The 18519-nt window shown below is 45.5% G+C and overlaps 1 protein-coding gene and 1 long non-coding RNA gene across 2 annotated transcripts; one reads left to right on the top strand and one right to left on the bottom strand.

Annotated features, from left to right (window-relative positions):
• Positions 1 to 584: 584 nt before the first annotated feature.
• On the bottom strand, positions 585 to 15966 carry LOC123154167 (RNA-binding protein 42). The gene is made up of 6 exons (XM_044572956.1): positions 15413 to 15966; positions 15228 to 15325; positions 2636 to 2732; positions 2441 to 2526; positions 2258 to 2355; positions 585 to 994 (listed from the first exon to the last, which is right to left on the bottom strand). Exons 1-5 carry the CDS (start codon positions 15777 to 15779, stop codon positions 2302 to 2304), a joined length of 702 nt encoding a protein of 233 aa, XP_044428891.1. The 5' UTR covers positions 15780 to 15966; the 3' UTR covers positions 585 to 994; positions 2258 to 2301.
• Positions 15967 to 16296: 330 nt separating this feature from the next.
• Positions 16297 to 18308, top strand: LOC123154169 (uncharacterized). Its single transcript, XR_006476706.1, has 3 exons — positions 16297 to 16736; positions 16880 to 16995; positions 17089 to 18308. It is a non-coding gene; the product is annotated as an uncharacterized lncRNA (long non-coding RNA).
• The last annotated feature ends 211 nt before the right edge of the window (positions 18309 to 18519 follow it).

Genomic DNA, 18519 nt, shown 5'->3' with positions numbered 1-18519 from the left:
GTCAGTATTTAAGAATTTTGTGTTCTTTTCGATTGATGGCCTTTAAGTACCTTTTAGTTTTAGAATGATTCTGAAACGAGGTCACTTCCTACTTATCTTGATCTTCACGTCTGGTGGTAGGATGCTAGGTCAAGAATGCAGGGTGAGCAAAAGAAAAAGGAATACTCTGAACGCTTTTATCTCTGGTCATTTGGAGCATAATGGAGGGAGCAAGACAGCAGGCTTTGACAGTTTGCATATGGATTCAGCGGGATATACAACCTGTGTGTGTGTGTGTGTTCAGACATATATTTAGTTTTAGATGACTATACTATCAAGTTAAAATGTGTATATTCATCTTATTGTACACAACAATTCATAGTGTTTGCTATTAGAGGGTATTAAATCCTGGGCCTTTTTTTTCATTGCGGACATGGCTTTAGCGTGCCTGTATTGATTGACAAAAAAATTCTTATTTTTCCTGTTGCCCCTTGGGCTCTTGACCTGTACTCCCTTGTATATGGGATGGAAGCAGTACTAACTGAATTTCGTCAATAAAAAAATTAGCCATTGCAGGCCATGGGTGGGCTATTCATGCGAGGATATACCAAGACTGCCACTATCAGCATCAGATACTCCCTCCGTCACATAATGTAAGACGTTTTTTAACACCAGTGTAGTGTCAAAAGGTATCTCATATTATGGGTCAGAGGGAGTATAATCTTATATTCCACATTTGCTTGGTTGATCAAAGGTTCGAATTTACAGGTCTGAAAATTCTTCCAAAAAAGGAACAGTGCCTAACCTCTATGTTGCAATACAATGACATCGTTACAACGGAACAAGCTGATTATAAATACTAGTTGTAACTCTTGCAAATGTAAAAATATGCCTGTCACCCAGATGGAACATTGCTTAGTAAGCGTTACAATTCAATAGGTATAGTATCATCCTTGCACGCATTGACCGGTGCCCAGCCTCTGTACTTTTCAGATGTCCTTTATCCAAAGGAGCACTGCATGAAACAAACCATCCATCAATCTTTTGCAGAGGCAAGGCAGGTTTTGCAATAAAGTGTTAAGTATAGAAAAGAAAGAGCCAAGGCACCACAAGTCCACAACTCTTACCACAATAAAGTTCACTAAAGTTAACACGTCATGGTGCTCGTGCAAGTTAAAGGGCCACCAATATAAACATGTAGGAATCCGAGTGAAGACACTCACAAAATCAGGGGCAGGGATAGGCTTCAAGGACAGGGATTATGATCTAGTGTCTAGCATGCGCACATTTATGGCGATGGGAGGCCAAGGGGATGTTCAATGCAAGCTAGCTAAATGAGGAAGTAAAAGAAACATAAGCAACCTCACAATTGAACACTCTCAAGTCTGCTCTATAGGATCAGACAGACGGTGCACTGTGCTGATTGCCACAGTTCTCCGTATTGCGTAACTGATACTGATTGAAATTTTTGGTTGATTATATACCCTATATGTTATGGCAGCATCACACCAAGCATGGTTGGCACTATTCAAGTGGTTCCAATCACAAGATCAAAAGTCAAGCAATTGCACCTGCGGATAGTCAGATGGTGGGTCTTCTCCTACTTGAGTTGCAACAATCTAAAGTTCACAAAACTGACCGCAAGCTGATATCTCTCCACTTTGTGTTACTTTTGAAAAGACGGGCGTTGTCAACTAGGGGTACAAATTTAAAGTTATGAAGATATTAGTTATCATTCCAAATAGATGAATCATAGCCTTAAGAAAAAGAAAATGGAAAATAAGTCAAAACAAGTTTATTTGAATACATTGGAAACCAACCAGTAACAACCCGAAATAAGCTATAAGCAAGGACTTGACATAATAAGAAAAAATATCAACCAAGTCCTGGATACTGCTTCCACTGCTTCTTTATTTTTATTTATTTAAAACAGGCCTTCCACAAAGTCACCAGAAACAACTACATGGTAGAACAATGTTTCTTTATTCCACAACTTCTCTCCATGGAATCATATGGGCAAATGATAAACCTGAAATGACACAAGGTCGGTGCTATGTACTCCCTTCGATCCAAAATAAATGCTGTGGTTTTTGTTCAAATTTAAACCAAGACCATGACACTTATTTTGGATCGGCGGGAGTATATCTTTAATTTTTTGTGCAAATTATGAACATATAGAATGGCTCAGTGCACTAAAAACATGCTGTGTCACTGTACTTCCAGGGCCCATGTGATTATTCAAAATTAAAACTATAATGTAATCTGAAAAGGAACTTACAGTCTTGTTCTACAGGGCTCAGCCTGGTACAACCCAATAGAGCTTTACTTGTGAAGAATACCCTTCTTTTGTGTTTTAGGTTTCTTCTGAATATGATTCTGAAAGATGGGAAATATGAAGAAAAAAATTAGAGCAGACAAGAAGACACGCGGACTTGGCTAAAGAAGGAAACATGGTATAAACCTTTTGTCTTTGTAGAGCCTCAACATCTGTCCTCTCCTTCCAATTGCTCTTACGCAATTTAATAGGGCGATTCCCAACATACTTTCCTGAGAAAAGTGAGTTCCAAACAAAATAAGTACAAGTATATAACAGTAAACCAGATCATATTGATAAGTGACAGCAAGTGAATCAATAGAGCTCATTGGAAATGCTAACCATTCATTTCTTTTATTGCTGCAGCAAGGTCTGTAGGGTTTGAAAAACTGACGAATCCATAACCTTTTGTTTTGCCAGTCCTCTTATCTCTAACAACCTATAAGAAAGGGTGGTCATATACATCAGGTGCAAGCCAGATTTTGCAGATAGGAAAAAGCACACCGCAGCTACGTGTAACTCAATATCTTGGTCAGCCATAAACAGATCATGAAAGTCTAGTCTGTTTAGACAGTCCAACTAAACTACCAAAGCCTTATAGCTATATAGGTGAGGACCATGTTGTACGAAATCCATGAAACTGTGTAGCTTAGCCTAATAAATGAATACACACGCGCGCGCGCATACACCTAGGAGTACATACTCCCACCACCAAACTGCCCTCGCCAACGCAATACCGGGTGGCCCCATGCATGCCCGTTTAGCCTTCTGTTTTAAATAAACTACATAATTAACCACAGTCCAAGTCCCCTTTGCATGGATAAGGCTTACTTCCAAAACTGGTCTCGTGATAGTAGGGATTCTTATTGTGCATTGTTTGCCAAAATTAATACCAGGCAAGGCGGTTACTCGTCCGACGGTGCTCATCAAGACGATCTCCATCGGCATCATGAGACCCGGCAGTGTGCACCTCATCCCGCGGCCATCAGCGTGTCTAGGTGGGATGGTACCTGCGGCGACAACAAATGTCTTGGATGGCAAATTGCAAACGAAAGCTGCTGCTAGAGACGTGAGAAATATTCTTGCCCTTAATTCCAATTGAGTAGGTTGGATGCATGAGGTATTCTTGCTAATTCGCTGCATTCATCTACTACTTATCCCGCTCGATACAGATCAGAGTCAAGAAATCGTGCGGTCGGGCTGCTCAATAGCATTTAGCATACATGAGAAGGCTCCACGAGAAGTCCTGCGGCGTCTCGACGAGAAGGCTCCACGACGATGACGGCATGCGGCTAGTGATGGGCGATGAGGACGACATGAGGGCAACGACGGTTGTACGATGATGATGGACATGATCCACGTGGCTGCACACCGATGGTGATGGATGCAGGGCCATCTCTAGAAATCTGAGGCCCCGGTGCGAAATGTAAAATTAGGCCCTTAAATTTGAATATTTTTATACAACTAAAGTATATTTTTACTTAACTATATAACCTAGTGTTACTTCGTACTCCCTCCGTCCCAAATTACTTGTCGTTCAAATGGACGTATCTAATACAATTTCGGTTCTAGATGCATCCATTTGAGCGACAAGTAATTTGGGACGGAGGGAGTACTATTTATAAAATAGTTTGTTTTTACTTAACTATATAACCTAGTGTTACTTCGTACTTTGTTTTTGCCACTCTAGTTTTTGCCCACTTTGCTTGTGCCACTCTAGAATTTGACATCTCACTTTTGCCACTCTTAGCTTTTGAAAATACATCACAAATGCCATTCAGTGGCAAAAACGATAATTTTTCATTTCACTTTTGCCACTCTTAGGTTTTGCAATGTATCACAATTGCCACTCTGAAAATTTTGCTTTTGCCACTGAACGGCAAAATTGATATATTGTCAAAAGCTAAGAGTGGCAAAAGTGAAATGTTAAATTCTAGAGTGGCATAAGCAAAGTGGGCAAAAGCTAGAGTGGCAAAAACAAAGTTTTCCCTTCAAGTATTTACAGGAGCATAGTATAGAAAGTTACCTAGAATTGGTGCCAGGCTTGAGGCGGCAAACCAGGCGCAGATGGGCTAACAAGTTTTGGATAGCGTTGTTCTGAGCTGGACCCGCTAGCGCAAGAGGTGGGCGTCTATTCCAAGCCTGCACCGTGCAGCAGCCTATCTTCAGATCCAGCAGGGCAGCGCCGTTGCCACCGGCAAAGTTGAAGACACCATCACTGGAAGAAGACTACAACTCCAACAACATGACGCACGACGCCAGCAGCCAGATTTCACGGCAAGGCAGCGAGATCTTTTCTTCTCTAGCATCAACGCCGGCCTCGGCATCGATGGCTGCCGCAGGGGTCCCTAGATCCTACCGCTTCCATTGCTCCGGTCACCGCCGCACAGGAGATGTATTATTGACCGACTCGATGCGGGGTTGATTGGTTTTCAAGGTGGTGCGGAGTGAATTGGGTGAAATCTTGATTAGGGCAGAGCAACGCTTTCCCTTCCGGCCTAGACTCGACCTAGAAATGGGTGCATGCGTTCAGGGTGCTTGGGGCGTGGAGCGACTCAGGTCAGACATACGAACCAGGCGGTTCATCAGTTTTTCTTTTTTTGCGGTGCTCCGATTTTCTCTTCGATCGGGGGCCCCTCGATTTTGGGGGCCCTGTTCGGTCGCTCACCTCACACGCCCTCATCGACGGGCCTGGATGGATGCATTTTGCATGGGATGGCAGCCAAGTCTTGAACATGGAGCGCTGACGGGTGGCCATGCATGCAACGTAGCGCTCCACGTTCCTTTGGATCTCATATGCACAGGAGAGGCTTAATGGCACAAAGATGATAGCAAGATGATTGCACGCTAAATGTAGCTATGCGGAGTAAGCGTATCACTAAGGTGCACAATGAGCGTGGCCTGACAATTTTCAACTCGCTAGTCAATCGACGCCAAGATGGAAGCTCAAATGGAGGAGCTCAAAGCCCTCATCAAGACCGCCAAGAGATCTTCCTCATCTTCGAGAAGACGCTCAAGTACACATGCTTCCGGCCTATCATCTCCAGCAAGGTCACATCGGCATCGACACCATCAACGACAAGAACGTGAAGGTCAAGAGCTCAACACCAACCACCGCTCTACGACTTCACCATCTACCTTGGCATCTTCGCCAAGCGACTTCAAGGCATCTTTGCCTCTGGACATGCGGCATCTTCGCCGACAAGCACCTCAAGATTACGCTCAAGTGAAGCTCCCCAAGCTCAAGTCCGCGACTTCCACGAGCTAGACCTCAACACCGACCAGATCCATCCGTACGAGGCTTGTTAGAATCCCCTTCCTGCCCGTTAGTTCCTTTCTCTGATCCCCTCTTGATGCGGAGCATCCTATGGACATCACCATGTCAAGAGTCCGTTTGGCAAGTGACACACGCGACATCTACTTCACACACATAAAGGTGAATCATCTACGTATTCACTTGACCCCTTTCAGGATGGTATACTACTTGACACTCCTCTCGTGTGCATGCATAGGTATTACCGGAGCTTCACCATCAACAAGGAGTGCGAGTGCATGTGTATGCTTACACCATCCGCGAGGGAAGCATGGAAGAGAAGACAGAAGAAACGAGAAGATGGAGCGGCTGCCAGAGACAGGCCGGACATCCGGGTCCCCTCCCGGATCATCCGGGCTTCGGCCGGATCATCTGGACGAGCTCCCGGATCATCCGGCTAACTGCGTCCGAAGACACCCGAAGGCTTCCACCCAAAGCCGGATCATCCGGGACTCCGTCCGGATCATCCGGCCTTACCTGTGCGCAATGCGGCCCAAGTGGCCTTGTATCCCCTCCTCACTTACCCCTTCGTGCCTAGGACTATAAATAGACCTCCCCTTCCTCATTTCTAGGGTTAGTAAAGTTATAGCTCGTTCTAGTTGAGGTTTGCTCCTTACCTCTACTCCTCTTGAGAGAGAGGGACACTCCCATGGAGTTCAAGGCCTCCATGTGAGAAGATCCCGAGGGATTCAAGACCCCCATGCGGGAAGGATCTACCTATATCATCAAGACCTCATCTCCTCTTGGATTTGGGATGAACTCTACCTTGTATCTTTCCCTTTGATTGTTCATGTACCTTGTGGATCTTGTGTGTTTGATTGTCTACTGGATGTGTGATTGGACTTGTTCTTGAGTGTTCCTCTTGTGATTTCCCCCTCTTGTTCCTCCTCGTAGCACCCTCCAAGTCGTGAACATCAAGACAAATCGGGTACTTTGGCCCGTATCCTTCATCATCTTGGTATCATGAGCCACGTTGACACGAATTTGGAGCCCCCCCCCCCATGTTCTAGCCTAATTTTGTTTGACTTCGTCGCAATTTGAAAATCCGCACCAATTTTTTTGCATTTTGTTGGTTCTTGTGAGATTTTGTTGTGTTTGATCCACGATTTTGTTGTTTGGCAAGTCGATCTTGGCTTTCCCCACCTCCCCATCACAAAATTCCTCCAAAAATTTTCTTTTCCCGTCAATTTTGACCCCCTGAAATCGAAAATTTCCGCCCAAATCGCGTCCCCGAGAGGAAATCCCGAGCAGTTTGACTTGCCCGGATCATCCGGACATCCTCCCAATCAGCTGGCCCCTTTCCCGGACGTCCGGCTAACCCACGCACCCAAACATCAACACCCGAGTTGACAAACCCGGATCATTCGGACCTACTCCTAGATGTCCGGCTACCCCTAAAACTGACACGACTGGATTCTTGTTTCGGTCATAACTAATTCATCCAGAGTCCAATTTTGACGTTCTTTAGCTCATTTTGTAGCTATTGACATCCCACAAAAATACTTCCATCACCATTTGACTCCATCAATTTTTGTGTATTTTGGCATCTTTGCATAGGCCATCCACCAAACTTCCGCACCACAACCCAAAACTTCTGCAACCTAACCCATTTCGATCCCCATTGCATTTGTGGTTGCTTGAGTTGTGATTCGAGTCTTCTATGGTGTTTCGGCTACTTAGGGACGGCTACTTCTTCACAACCACCACCATACCATTCCACCAACTTTCCCCAATTTTGTTTGAGATTTTGAGTTGCGATTTTCCGTTTTCTAAGGTGTTTCGGCTAATTAGGAACGGTTTCTTCCTCCGCCACTCATCATCGCCACGGACTCAACAACGACCACTTCACCTTTTGACACCGTAACCGTAAGCAAGGACGGTAACCTCGACAACACCATTGTACATTTCCTTGCCATTGCATTGATAGCCCCGAGCCTATTGCGTACCTTTCCCATCGAGACTAGCGAGTTGAAAATTGTCGGGGCACACTCATTGTGCATCTTAGTGATACACTTACTCCGCATAGCTACCTTTAGTGTGCAATCATCTTGCTATCATCTTTGTGCCATTAAGTGTCTCCCACGCATATCTCACATACTTGTCTCATATCTTGGCTCGAGCATCAAGCATAGTGGCAAAGCATACAAAAAAAGACGAAAAAGCTTTTAAGCAAAAGAGGAGATACAAAAGAGCATGTAAGCAATAGAACTAGCATTGAGCCATTTTGCATGGTACATCATATTGGATCATACATGCATAGCATACTTGGGACTGAAGACGGCACGTTTACTCTCATAGGTTGGTGCACAAGCGTATCTAGCCCATTTGAGCAATCGAGCTATTGTCTCTCTAGTATCCGTGCAACACGAGCTTTTGCGTGGTTACACATTTTGTGCTCATTCCTTGGTTGTGCGAATCCCACTTATCTATCAGTGTGTGTTCCTTGTGCCACAATATAGCTATTGATCTATTTGCTTTATTGCGATTTTGTGAATCTTCCTCGACCTTATTGATATCATTGACTAACACTTGCTTGAATTTTGTGCCACTTGTCCTAACAAAGCCACTCAATAAGCTTTATTTTGTAGGTGTGAGTGAACAAGTCATGTACCAATTTGACTATTCTCTCAATTCACATTGAGTGACACGGGATACATCCTCAACTTTGGGAAAAGGTATCTTGGTATTGTTTATCTCATTTCCTACTTACCTTTGCTCGAGTCTTGTGATGGATAGGCAAGCACATCTACTTCGGTCTACAACCACAGCGACGAGTTCGATGCCACGAAAAACTTCATTGACGCCAAGATGGATGCTCAAAGCCCTCATCAAGACCGCCAAGAGATCTTCCTCATCTTCAAGAAGACGCTCAAGTACACATGCTTCCGGCCTATCATCTCCGACAAGGTCACATCGGCATCAACACCATCAACGACAAGAACGTGAAGGTCAAGAGCTCAATACCAACCACCGCTCTACGACTTCACCATCTACCTTGCATCTTCGCCAAGTGACTTCAAGGCATCTTTGCCTTTGGACATGCGGCATCTTCGCCAACAAGCACCTCAAGATTACTCTCAAGTGAAGCTCCCCAAGCTCGAGTCCACGACTTCCACGAGCTACTACGACCTCGACACCGTCCATATCCATCCGTATGTGGCTTGTTTGAATCCCCTTCCTGCCCAATAGTTCCATTCTCTGATCCCCTCTTGATGTGAAGCATCCTACGGACATCACCATGTCAAGAGTCCGTTTGGCAAGTGACACGCGCGACATCTACTTCAAATACATAAAGGTGAATCATCTCCTTTACACGTGTTCACTTACCCCTTCGAGCATGGCATACTACTTGACACTCCTCTCGTGTGCATGCATAGGTATTATCGGAGCTTCACCATCGACGAGGAGTGCGAGCGCATGTGTACGCTTACACCATCTGTGAGGGAAGCATGGAAGAGAAGACGGAAGGAAGGAGAAGACGGAGCGGCTGCTAGAGATAGGCTGGACATTCGGGTCCCCTCCCGGATCATTCGGGCTTCAGCCGAATCATTTGGACGTGCTCCCGAATCATCCGGCTAACTGCGTCCGAAGACACCCGAAGGCTTCCACCCAAAGTCGGATCATCCGGGACTCCGTCTCGATCATCCGAAAGATGCCCGGATCATTCGGCCTTGCCTGTGCGCAATGCGGCCCAAGTGGCCTTGTATCCCCTCCTCACTTACCCCTTTGTGGCTAGGACTATAAATAGACCTCCCCCTCCTCATTTCTAGGGTTAGCAAAGTTACAGCTCATTCTAGTTGAGGTTTGCTCCTTACCTCTACTCCTCTTGAGAGAGAGACACTCCCATGGAGTTCAAGGCCTCCATGCGAGAAGATCCCGAGGGATTCAAGACCCCCATGCGGGAAGGATCTACCTATATCATCAAGACCTCATCTCCTCTTGGATTTGGGATGAACTCTACCTTGTATCTTTCCCTTTGATTATTCATGTACCTTGTGGATCTTATGTGTTTGATTGTCTACTGGATGTGTGATTGGACTTGTTCTTGAGTGTTCCTCTTGTGATTTCCCCCTCTTGTTCCTCGTGTTCTTCGTGTTCTTCGAGTTCCTCCTCATAGTGTGACGCCCCAAGACCGACGCTCCAGAAGACTTCCATATTTTCGTGACCTCCGTGTGTTTCATTTGTGCTTGCTCTATTTATTTTTGCATTGCATCACGTCATCATGCCATCATGTCTTTTAATTTTGTAAAACTCAACTAAATAAATTGCATGGATCTTCGGTCCATTTAAACCGAGGGAATTCACATGGTGATTCTCTTTATAACATACCCTCTCGATATTTAGAGAGCTATAATAAATATTCCATTCTTTTGGACTTAACCATAACACACGTGCAAAAATAATTCCCATGCCTATTCCACTTCAAGTTTGACCTTCAAATCTTGTCCACAATTCTTTATCTCTTTTATTATCGAGGCTCCTCTAAAAAACCGAACAATTTTGTACCTTCTTTTTACCAAGTCCTAGTTCAAACCCATTTGAATTAAATTCAAATGAGTTTGAATTTACATCTTTCAATTATGGCCTTCTCTATTTTCTAGGAACAAACTCATTTTTATGAGTCCGGGAAACTTAACCGCATGTCCAAATTCTTCCTCTAACCTTCTCTTCTCTCTTTTCCTTTCTCTTAATTCTCTGTTAATGAAAAGAGAAGGAAATAGGGGAGAGGGAGAAGAGAGTCCAGCCCAGCTGGGCCTCTCACCGGCCCAACCTTCCCCACAACCCATCAGCCAACTAGGCCTCCCAGCTGCTGCACCTAGGCCCATTTGCCCCTAGGCCCAGCCGGCGCCCTTCCTAACCCTAGCCGCCAGGGAGCCCGATTCCTCTCTCTCGATCTCACCTTCTCCCTCCAGGCAGCGCTGCCACACCCGTCATCCCTCTCCCTCGATCCCCATCTCTCCTTCTCTCGCTCGTCTCCCCAGCCTCTCCTGCCTGATCCCCATCGACACTCTCTCCCTCTCATCCTCCCACACCGCCGCCACTTCATGCCCGCACAGCCAGCGCCAGGGGTAGGCGCCGCGTTCGATCCACAATGCCTGCACCTCCTCCTTTCTCTTCTGCCACCATGACGCACCCGCGCCACCGGGCTCCTCCCCTCAAACCCTGACCTCGGCCTTCGGCCATGGCGCCGCGCCGACAACCACCAGCAGGATGCCGCCCTGCGTGCATTTTGCCCCTTCGGAACGCCAAGGTGGGTCTCTACCGTTGACGAGGTTCCGATAAGACCGTCAAGTGAACGACTACTTCCACGACGATACGAGAACAACTACCGTCGACGTGCATTTTGCCAAGTACCACTACCGTCGACCCTCGAAGACTCCGTGAACGCCGAGTTCCTCGCCGTGACCCCGAACATCTACGAAAACTTGTGCGACTAAGAACATGAACGACTACCGTCGACCCCAAGTGACTCGGATTCGTCAAGTCCCTCTACGAAACGTGTATCACTACTTCCATTACCGACGCCGTGTACCACTACTTCCACTACGACCGTCCCGAGAACGCCTACTTCCTCTACATTGCACCGAACCCGAACCGTCCCGTTTGCACGCTTCGAAGGTATAACCCCGAGACGACGCCCATGATTGAATGCATGTGAGTCGTATGAGATGAACCCCGCGTTTGCACCGTGTCCGAAATTGTCGCTTGCATGTTCCTCCTTGTTGCCATGCCGTCCACCCGTGGGAACCCGGTAACCGGTATGTTGTCGTGGCATCATTTTTGAATTAGTTGTCGTGGCCCCCTTTTCCTTCCGCCATGGCGACAAATGCTTCATAACATGCTCATGTCAACATTTTCTTAAAATTGCATAAAACTTGTATATGTCATCTGCATCATGATAACAACATTTAAAATGTTTAAAATTGTTGTTTGCATTAAATTGCTAAATATGCATATGGGGATTTTCCGGAATTGTTGTTTGTTGTTCCGGCCTCATTTAAAATGCCTAAATAGTTAGTTTACTTATGCCTCGCTTCTTGCCATGTTTAACCAACATTGAACATTGTTGAGTACATAAACAAAAGGAAACTAAATAACCGATTGTGGTGTTTCATCAATATGCAACTCATTGCATATTGAACTTCACTTAATTTGTAATGTTGTTTGTGCACTTTGCCATGCCATGCTTATTTAAACCGGACATGCATCATCCTTGGTTGTGCATCATGCCATGCTTGTGATGGTTGTTTACCATGTTGTTTGCTTCTTTCCGGTTGCGCTTCTCCTTGATAGTTCCGGTTACGTTGCGTTTGTGAGGATTCGCGCGACTACGTCCGTTTGTCTTCTTCATGCACTCGTTCTTCTTCCTTGGGGGATCTCAGGCAAGATGACCATACCCTCGATATCACTTTTATCTTTGCTTGCTAGTTGTTCGTTCTATCGCTATGTCGCGCTACCTACCACTTGTTTATCATGCCTCCCATATTGCCATGTCAAGCCTCTCACCCACCTTCCTAGCAAACCGTTGTTTGGCTAAGTTACCGCTTTTGCTCAGCCCCTCTTATAGCATTGCTAGTTGCAGGTGCCGTGCAGGTTGTTCCCTGTTGGAACATGGATATGTTGGGATATCACTATATCTATTGTTTAATTAATGCATCTATATACTTGCTAAAGGGTGGAAGGCTCGTCCTTATGCCTGGTGTTTTGTTCCACTCTTACCGTCCTAGTTTCCGTCATACTGGTGTTATGTTCCTTGATTTTGCGTCCCTAACACGATGAGGGCTATGGGACCCTCTTGACAGTTCATTTTGAATAAAACTCCTCCAGCAAGGCCCAACCTTGGTTTTACATTTGCCTAACAACCTATAACTTTCCCTTGGGGTTGCAAACCCGAGGGTCATCTTTATTTTAACCCCCCCCCCCCACCAGTGCTCCTCTGAGTGTTGGTCCGAAACGAGCAGCCTGCGGGGCCACCTCGGGGAAACTTGAGGGCTGGTTTTACTCGTAGCCTGACCTATCCGGTGTGCCCTGAGAACGAGATATGTGCAACTCCTATCGGGATTTGTCGGCACATTCGGGCAGTCTTGCTGGTTTAGTTTTACCATTGTCGAAATGTCTTGTGCACTGGGATTCCGAGCCTGATCGGGTGTCCCGCGATGAAGGATTGTCTCCACGGATCATGAGCTTGTGATGGGCTAAGTTGGGACACCCCTGCAGGGTATAAACTTTCGAGAGTCGTGCCCGCGGTTATGTGGCAGATGGGAATTTGTTAATATCTGGTTGTAGAGAACTTGACACTTAACTTAATTAAAATGAATCAACCGCGTGTGTAGCCGTGATGGTCTCTTTTCGGCGGAGTCCGGGAAGTGAACACGGTCTTGTGTTATGTTTGAACGTAAGTAGTTTCAGGATCACTTCTAGCTTCACGACCGTTGCGTAGCTTCTCACCTTACTCTTATTTGCGTGTGTTAGCCACCATATTTGCTTAGCGCTTCTGCAGCTCCACCTCATTACCGTATCCTACCCATAAGCTTAAATGGTCTTGATCTCGCAGGTGTGAGATTGATGAGTCCTCGCGACTCACAAATACTTCCAAACAGTTGCAGGTGCCGATGATACCAGTGCAGGTGACGCAACCGAGCTCAAGTGGGAGCTCGATGAAAATCTTGGTCGTTGTTATGTGTCTTTTTTCGGTTGATCAGTAGTGGTGCCCAGTTGGGACGTTCGGGGATCTAGCATTTGGGTTGTCTTCTTTTATTTCGGTTCCATAGTTGGACCTTGATTGTACTCTGGATGATGTATGTTTAACTTGTTATTTGTGTGAAGTGGCGATTGTAAGCCAACTCTTTATCCCTTTCTTATTCAGTACATGGGATTGTGTGAAGATTACCCCTCTTGCGACAAAACCACAATGCGGTTATGCCTCTAAGTCGTGCCTCGACACGTGGGAGATATAGCCGCATCGTGGGCGTTACACATAGCCCCCTCCAATTCGTGAATGTCGGGACAAATCAGTGTACTTTGGCATGTACTCTACATCACCTCTCGTCTTTGGTTATTTACTCACGATTGCAGTTGATTGCAGCCGATTCCATGGGTGCGGCGGCGCTAGCGGGGATGGACAAGCTAAGCATGCCACTGCATGCATTGGGGGTCCTAGAGGCACCACACAACGTCGTTGAAGGCCACCGGCGGACGACGGGAGGAGCGGCGCATAAGGGGCGGTGCAGAGCAGCGAATACTATGGAGGTTCACTGGAGAGGAAGCACTGAAGGCGGCAACCGGCGGTGGGTTTGTGGCTGTTTTTTAACAGCGATACTTCATTTTTGTAAGTGTCTAATTGAGCCTGACTTGTTCCATGTCTACGGATTGTCTCATTCCATGTCTTGACATGCTTTTGCTACTTATGATTCACGTTCATGTTATTTACTTGTCAAGTATGAGTATGTCTTGTGAGTACGAAAGTTCTCATCGGGGATTCCAATCCTAATATCTTTGCAGGTGAGTCCAGCATACGTGAGTACTTTGATTCCGGTCACGTAGGCGATGCCTAGTTGTTAGGTCACTCGGTTCGTTAGCTCAATCCGGGTTGTTACTTTTGGGCGGGGTGGCATGGCTGTCATCCCATGTTTATGCTTTTATCATTGCCTTGTTATTATGACCGGCCTTAAAGCCGTTTGTTTGTAATTATCTACCTCTCATGTATTGCCCTTTGGATCCCAAATGTGAAGTCAAACGATAAGGGGTGATCGCTCGTCCAATCTTGCCTGAATTGGCCTCTTTGGATTACAGGAATTTGAAAACGTAGGAGCAGGAAAAACGCAGGATTGAGATGTCATGTACCATGGAATCCTACAGGATTTCAAAACATAAGAATACTGAAGCATGTACCTTTGGTGGAGGACAGAAAACGAAGACTGGAATTTCAGATGATTTGAGGAAACAGGGTAGAGAGAGATCGAGTGAAAGTGCATTGGACTTCGCAAAGGAAAAATGAGGTTTGAGCTCATGTTAAGATTCGTATGTAATGGGAGGCATAGGAATGGAATTTAGTAGTCACAATCCTATGATCCAAAGGGCTTTCATAGGGGGGGGGGGAATCCTTAGGATTCAATCCTCCAATGTTCCCAGTTCCCATGAAAATTGTACAATCCAAAGAGGCCCTTTTAAATTATGTGAACCAATGTGGTCACTGGTGCATCAGAAATAATGTTCAACTTTTGCTATCTTGATTTATATTATCTAACTTATGCATCTAGCTAAATTCATTCCTAGGAAGTGTAAATTTTGGGTTGTACACTAGTCCAGATTATTTTTTGTTGAGGACATATCTTTAGTTGGTGCAGAAGTGAAAGAGAAACCGTTCAAGTACCCTCTCTAGTCTCAAAATCTTGTTACCAGGGATAAGTAGATTCAGAACTTTTACACTTGACCAAAATATCATTTTAGATATTTGAAACACATATAAATTATTTTGTCAAGCAAAATACTGTCATGATATTAAACCTCTGTGTTATTTAGAAATGTAGTATTGTAACAGAAACTTGTGAATAAATTGAGACTGCGACACTGAACAGTGGAGAAATAATAAGAATTTAGTGGACGCGAGGAAGTTGTTACCTTTGCCATATTGAAGGAGGGGAACCGCGAAAAGGCTTTTGAGAGAACATCGTCATTAACTTCGTTACCTAGATCTCCACAAAACAACCTGTAGTCATCTGTAAAAAAATCGAACAGAATGAGCAATTGGGGAAAGTAAATTTATGGATGAACTGTAAACTGAAAGAGTATGAGAGAGGATATACTTTCGGGCCACTCGGTGAGGGTAGGATCCTCCCAGGACTGTCCGGCTGCACGACGAGGTATTGTCTTCTTCTTGGCGGCAGCGTCGGAGGAGGAGGCGGAGGCCCTGGCAGCAGAGGGGTCGAGGACGTCGCTGGTGGCGAGGGCGGCCTTGACGCTCTCGAGCGCCTCGGGGGTGATGGTCTGCGCGTCCCGCTGGAAGAGCTGCTGAGCTTGCTGCAGCTGCTGGTACTGGTAGGTCGCCACCGGCTGCTGCTGCTGCAGGTGGAAAGGGAGCGGGAAATAGCTGCCCCCCGCCGGAAGCGCGGATGACGAAGAACCGGGAGGTGGAGGAGGAGGAGGATTAGGGTTCCGAGGATCCGACGACATCTGCTCCAATCCAATCACCCCACAAAAAAAAAATCCTCGCTTTGAGAGAGGAGGCTAGGGTTAGGGGTTCCTTCCTTCCCTGCCGATGCAATCGAAAGGAAACTAGGATTGGATCCTCTCTTTTTTTTTCGCCCCCACTTTACCAGTCCGTTGAGATAGCAATGAACTGCTTGGGCGCTCTTTTCTCAAAAAAAGGAAAAAAAAACCTGGTTGGGCGTTCATTTCTCTTCTCTATTATTAAAGGGGATCGAACGCCGTGATGGTTCGACCTTCCCTCGTGATTTGACCACCTCGTTCGATCTCTCGCCTTGTACAACAACCATCGCTCGGTGTCCCACACGGCCACACAAAATCCAGCCCGCAAGCCCATGTACCATCGATACTGCATTGGACGTGGGCCACCCCGTGTTGGACGTGGCCCGGAAACCAGCCCACACTTCCTCCCATCCCAGACCGAATACAGAGAGAGAGATTGCCGCTAACACGCACTCACGTCTCTGCCTCCCCCAACTCCCAACTCACTCCCGATCCCGACCCCATCTCTCTCCAGGAAAAGTCGCCGCTGCCGCCGGATATGCTCGTCGCCCCGCCACCTTTCCATCCGCTGCCACGCGCCTTTCTGGATCAAGGTGAGGGATGCCTCCCGTCCCGTGCGCCCGCCTTGGAAGAGAGAGGGGGAGAGAAAGACAGAGATAAGAGAGAGGGAGGGGCGGACAGCGGCGGCGCTGGCCTAATCGCCGACAGAGGAAGATGAGGTTGTGGTTCCAAAGCGTGACGGCTCGGCGCTGCTGATTCACGGCTGTCGACTTCCTTGTTTGCTTCTGGCTGCGGGCGCGGCGCACCTTGCCTTCATGTCACCAAGAAGGTCTGCAGTCCATCATCATCCGACGTAAAACTTCAGGGCGGCCACCAGAAAGATCATGATATGCCGCCATTATGCAGGAGCTCTCGGTTATGGTGAGACAGAAACTCCAGAATACTTACACTTATAGCTATATTGTGTCTCTTTTTTTCTTCCAGGCTTCATATTCATTGGTTGATATGATTTCTTAGGTTAGGATAATTTTTTTTGGATAATCCTGGTCTGAAACCTTGTGCAGAAGGAAAAATCTGCTTCCCAATCAAGCAGTTCATCAACAACAATGCCAAGATTAATAATAAGTTCAACAAGGAAGCCAAACAACTTTTTATAGTGTGCACTCTCACAAGTATTATGGTTGGTAGTTGTTTCCCCTCTCCTGATCGAATGAATTATGGATGTCTCTGGTGCTACTGATAGATTGGTTTGGTGGTTGATGTGATTTTTCAGGCCTGGTAAACAAGAAGGCGGCCAACTGCTTGTAAAGAGAAACCGATAAGGAGAGCTCGACATGTAAGGTGATTATCGCTTCTCTTTGATTTCTTTCAGCATGAACGTAGATGTGCAAATTCAGATAACTTTTATTGTCTGTGTCGCTTCAATACAGATTTTATTATCTGTTCATCTTTCTAACTTTAACCAGTGGTTTGGTTGTAGACCGGCAGCAAACTGTAGTACAATAAATCAGGTAATTAATTTGTTGTTTTACCGCATTCTGGTATCAACTACTAAGCAAAGTAGTACAATAAACAATTTTGGCTTGCATCGATTTTTCTTGTTACTATGTCTTTTTTGAAAGGACAAATTAGTTTTAAAGTTAATTTTATTTTTCACCATTTGACATGTTAATATTTTTGTCGTGTACTGATATACTCCCTCCATCCCAATATAAGTGTCTTTGATTTAATAAACTTTACAAAATTGTACTAAATCAAAGATGCTTATTTTGAGATGGAGGGAGTGCTTGCCTTGCGTTTTTCCTTTCTTTTAGTGCTAGGAAAAAACAAATGTCGGTTGATATGCTCTTGATATGGCCCTGCTAAGTACAATTAACTTCGTTTTAAAAAATCACACATATATTCTGATTCATAATAGCATTGTAGGCAAAGGGTTGGAACACGCGGTGTTTAAAATTTAGACAATAATTTTTAGTATAGTATTCCGAGGATTGGACAACAATTTTTAGTATAGTATTCCGAGGACTACTAGATGGTTTAAGGTGACAGCTTCGGATCCCAAAAATGTGTGTGAGGAGTCTCCAAACGCGCGCTACAGGCTACATCCTTAGGTTTAGTCGTCTATTCTAGCTTAATCGTGTATAGACCATTCCATTAGTGATATTGATCCCTCCGTTCATTTTTATAAGGCGTTTAAAACAACTGGCTTTGAACTGTTTAGAACACTGTCTGAACAGGCTTAAACGTCTTATATAAGTGAACAAGGAGAGTAGTAGTTATCACGAGGAATCCCTCATATCTGGATTGAGAATTTGCTATTATGAGATTTTTCATCCATGTCGTGCTCTACTCAATTGGCATACTAGGCAACCTGTACATGGCCAAAAAAGATCTGACCGCCGAATCCCGTCCTCGAGCAGGCTTAGGAATTGAAGATACCTAGACTCCCATGAGGTGGGTATCATCAGGTAAAGCTATGTTATGAACAGCGACAACTCATATGAGGATGTCGAGGAGATCAATTTGATTCCTTTATTGCTATTATTGCACGACAATATCTATTATTGTCGCTATTGTTAGGAAAAATATCCCAATGTACACACTGTATTTGCTAATGTAACAGCACGATTAATCTCAATCTGGGACAAAGCATTATTTTCTAAATATAGTCAAACATCACCGGATATATACTTTGAGCAGTCAA

The sequence above is a fragment of the Triticum aestivum genome, chromosome 7A, assembly GCF_018294505.1.
Source record: "Triticum aestivum cultivar Chinese Spring chromosome 7A, IWGSC CS RefSeq v2.1, whole genome shotgun sequence".
NCBI lineage: Eukaryota > Viridiplantae > Streptophyta > Magnoliopsida > Poales > Poaceae > Triticum > Triticum aestivum.
The sequence above is the reverse complement of the archived record's forward strand: the minus strand, read 5'-3'. Positions and strand labels throughout refer to the sequence as shown.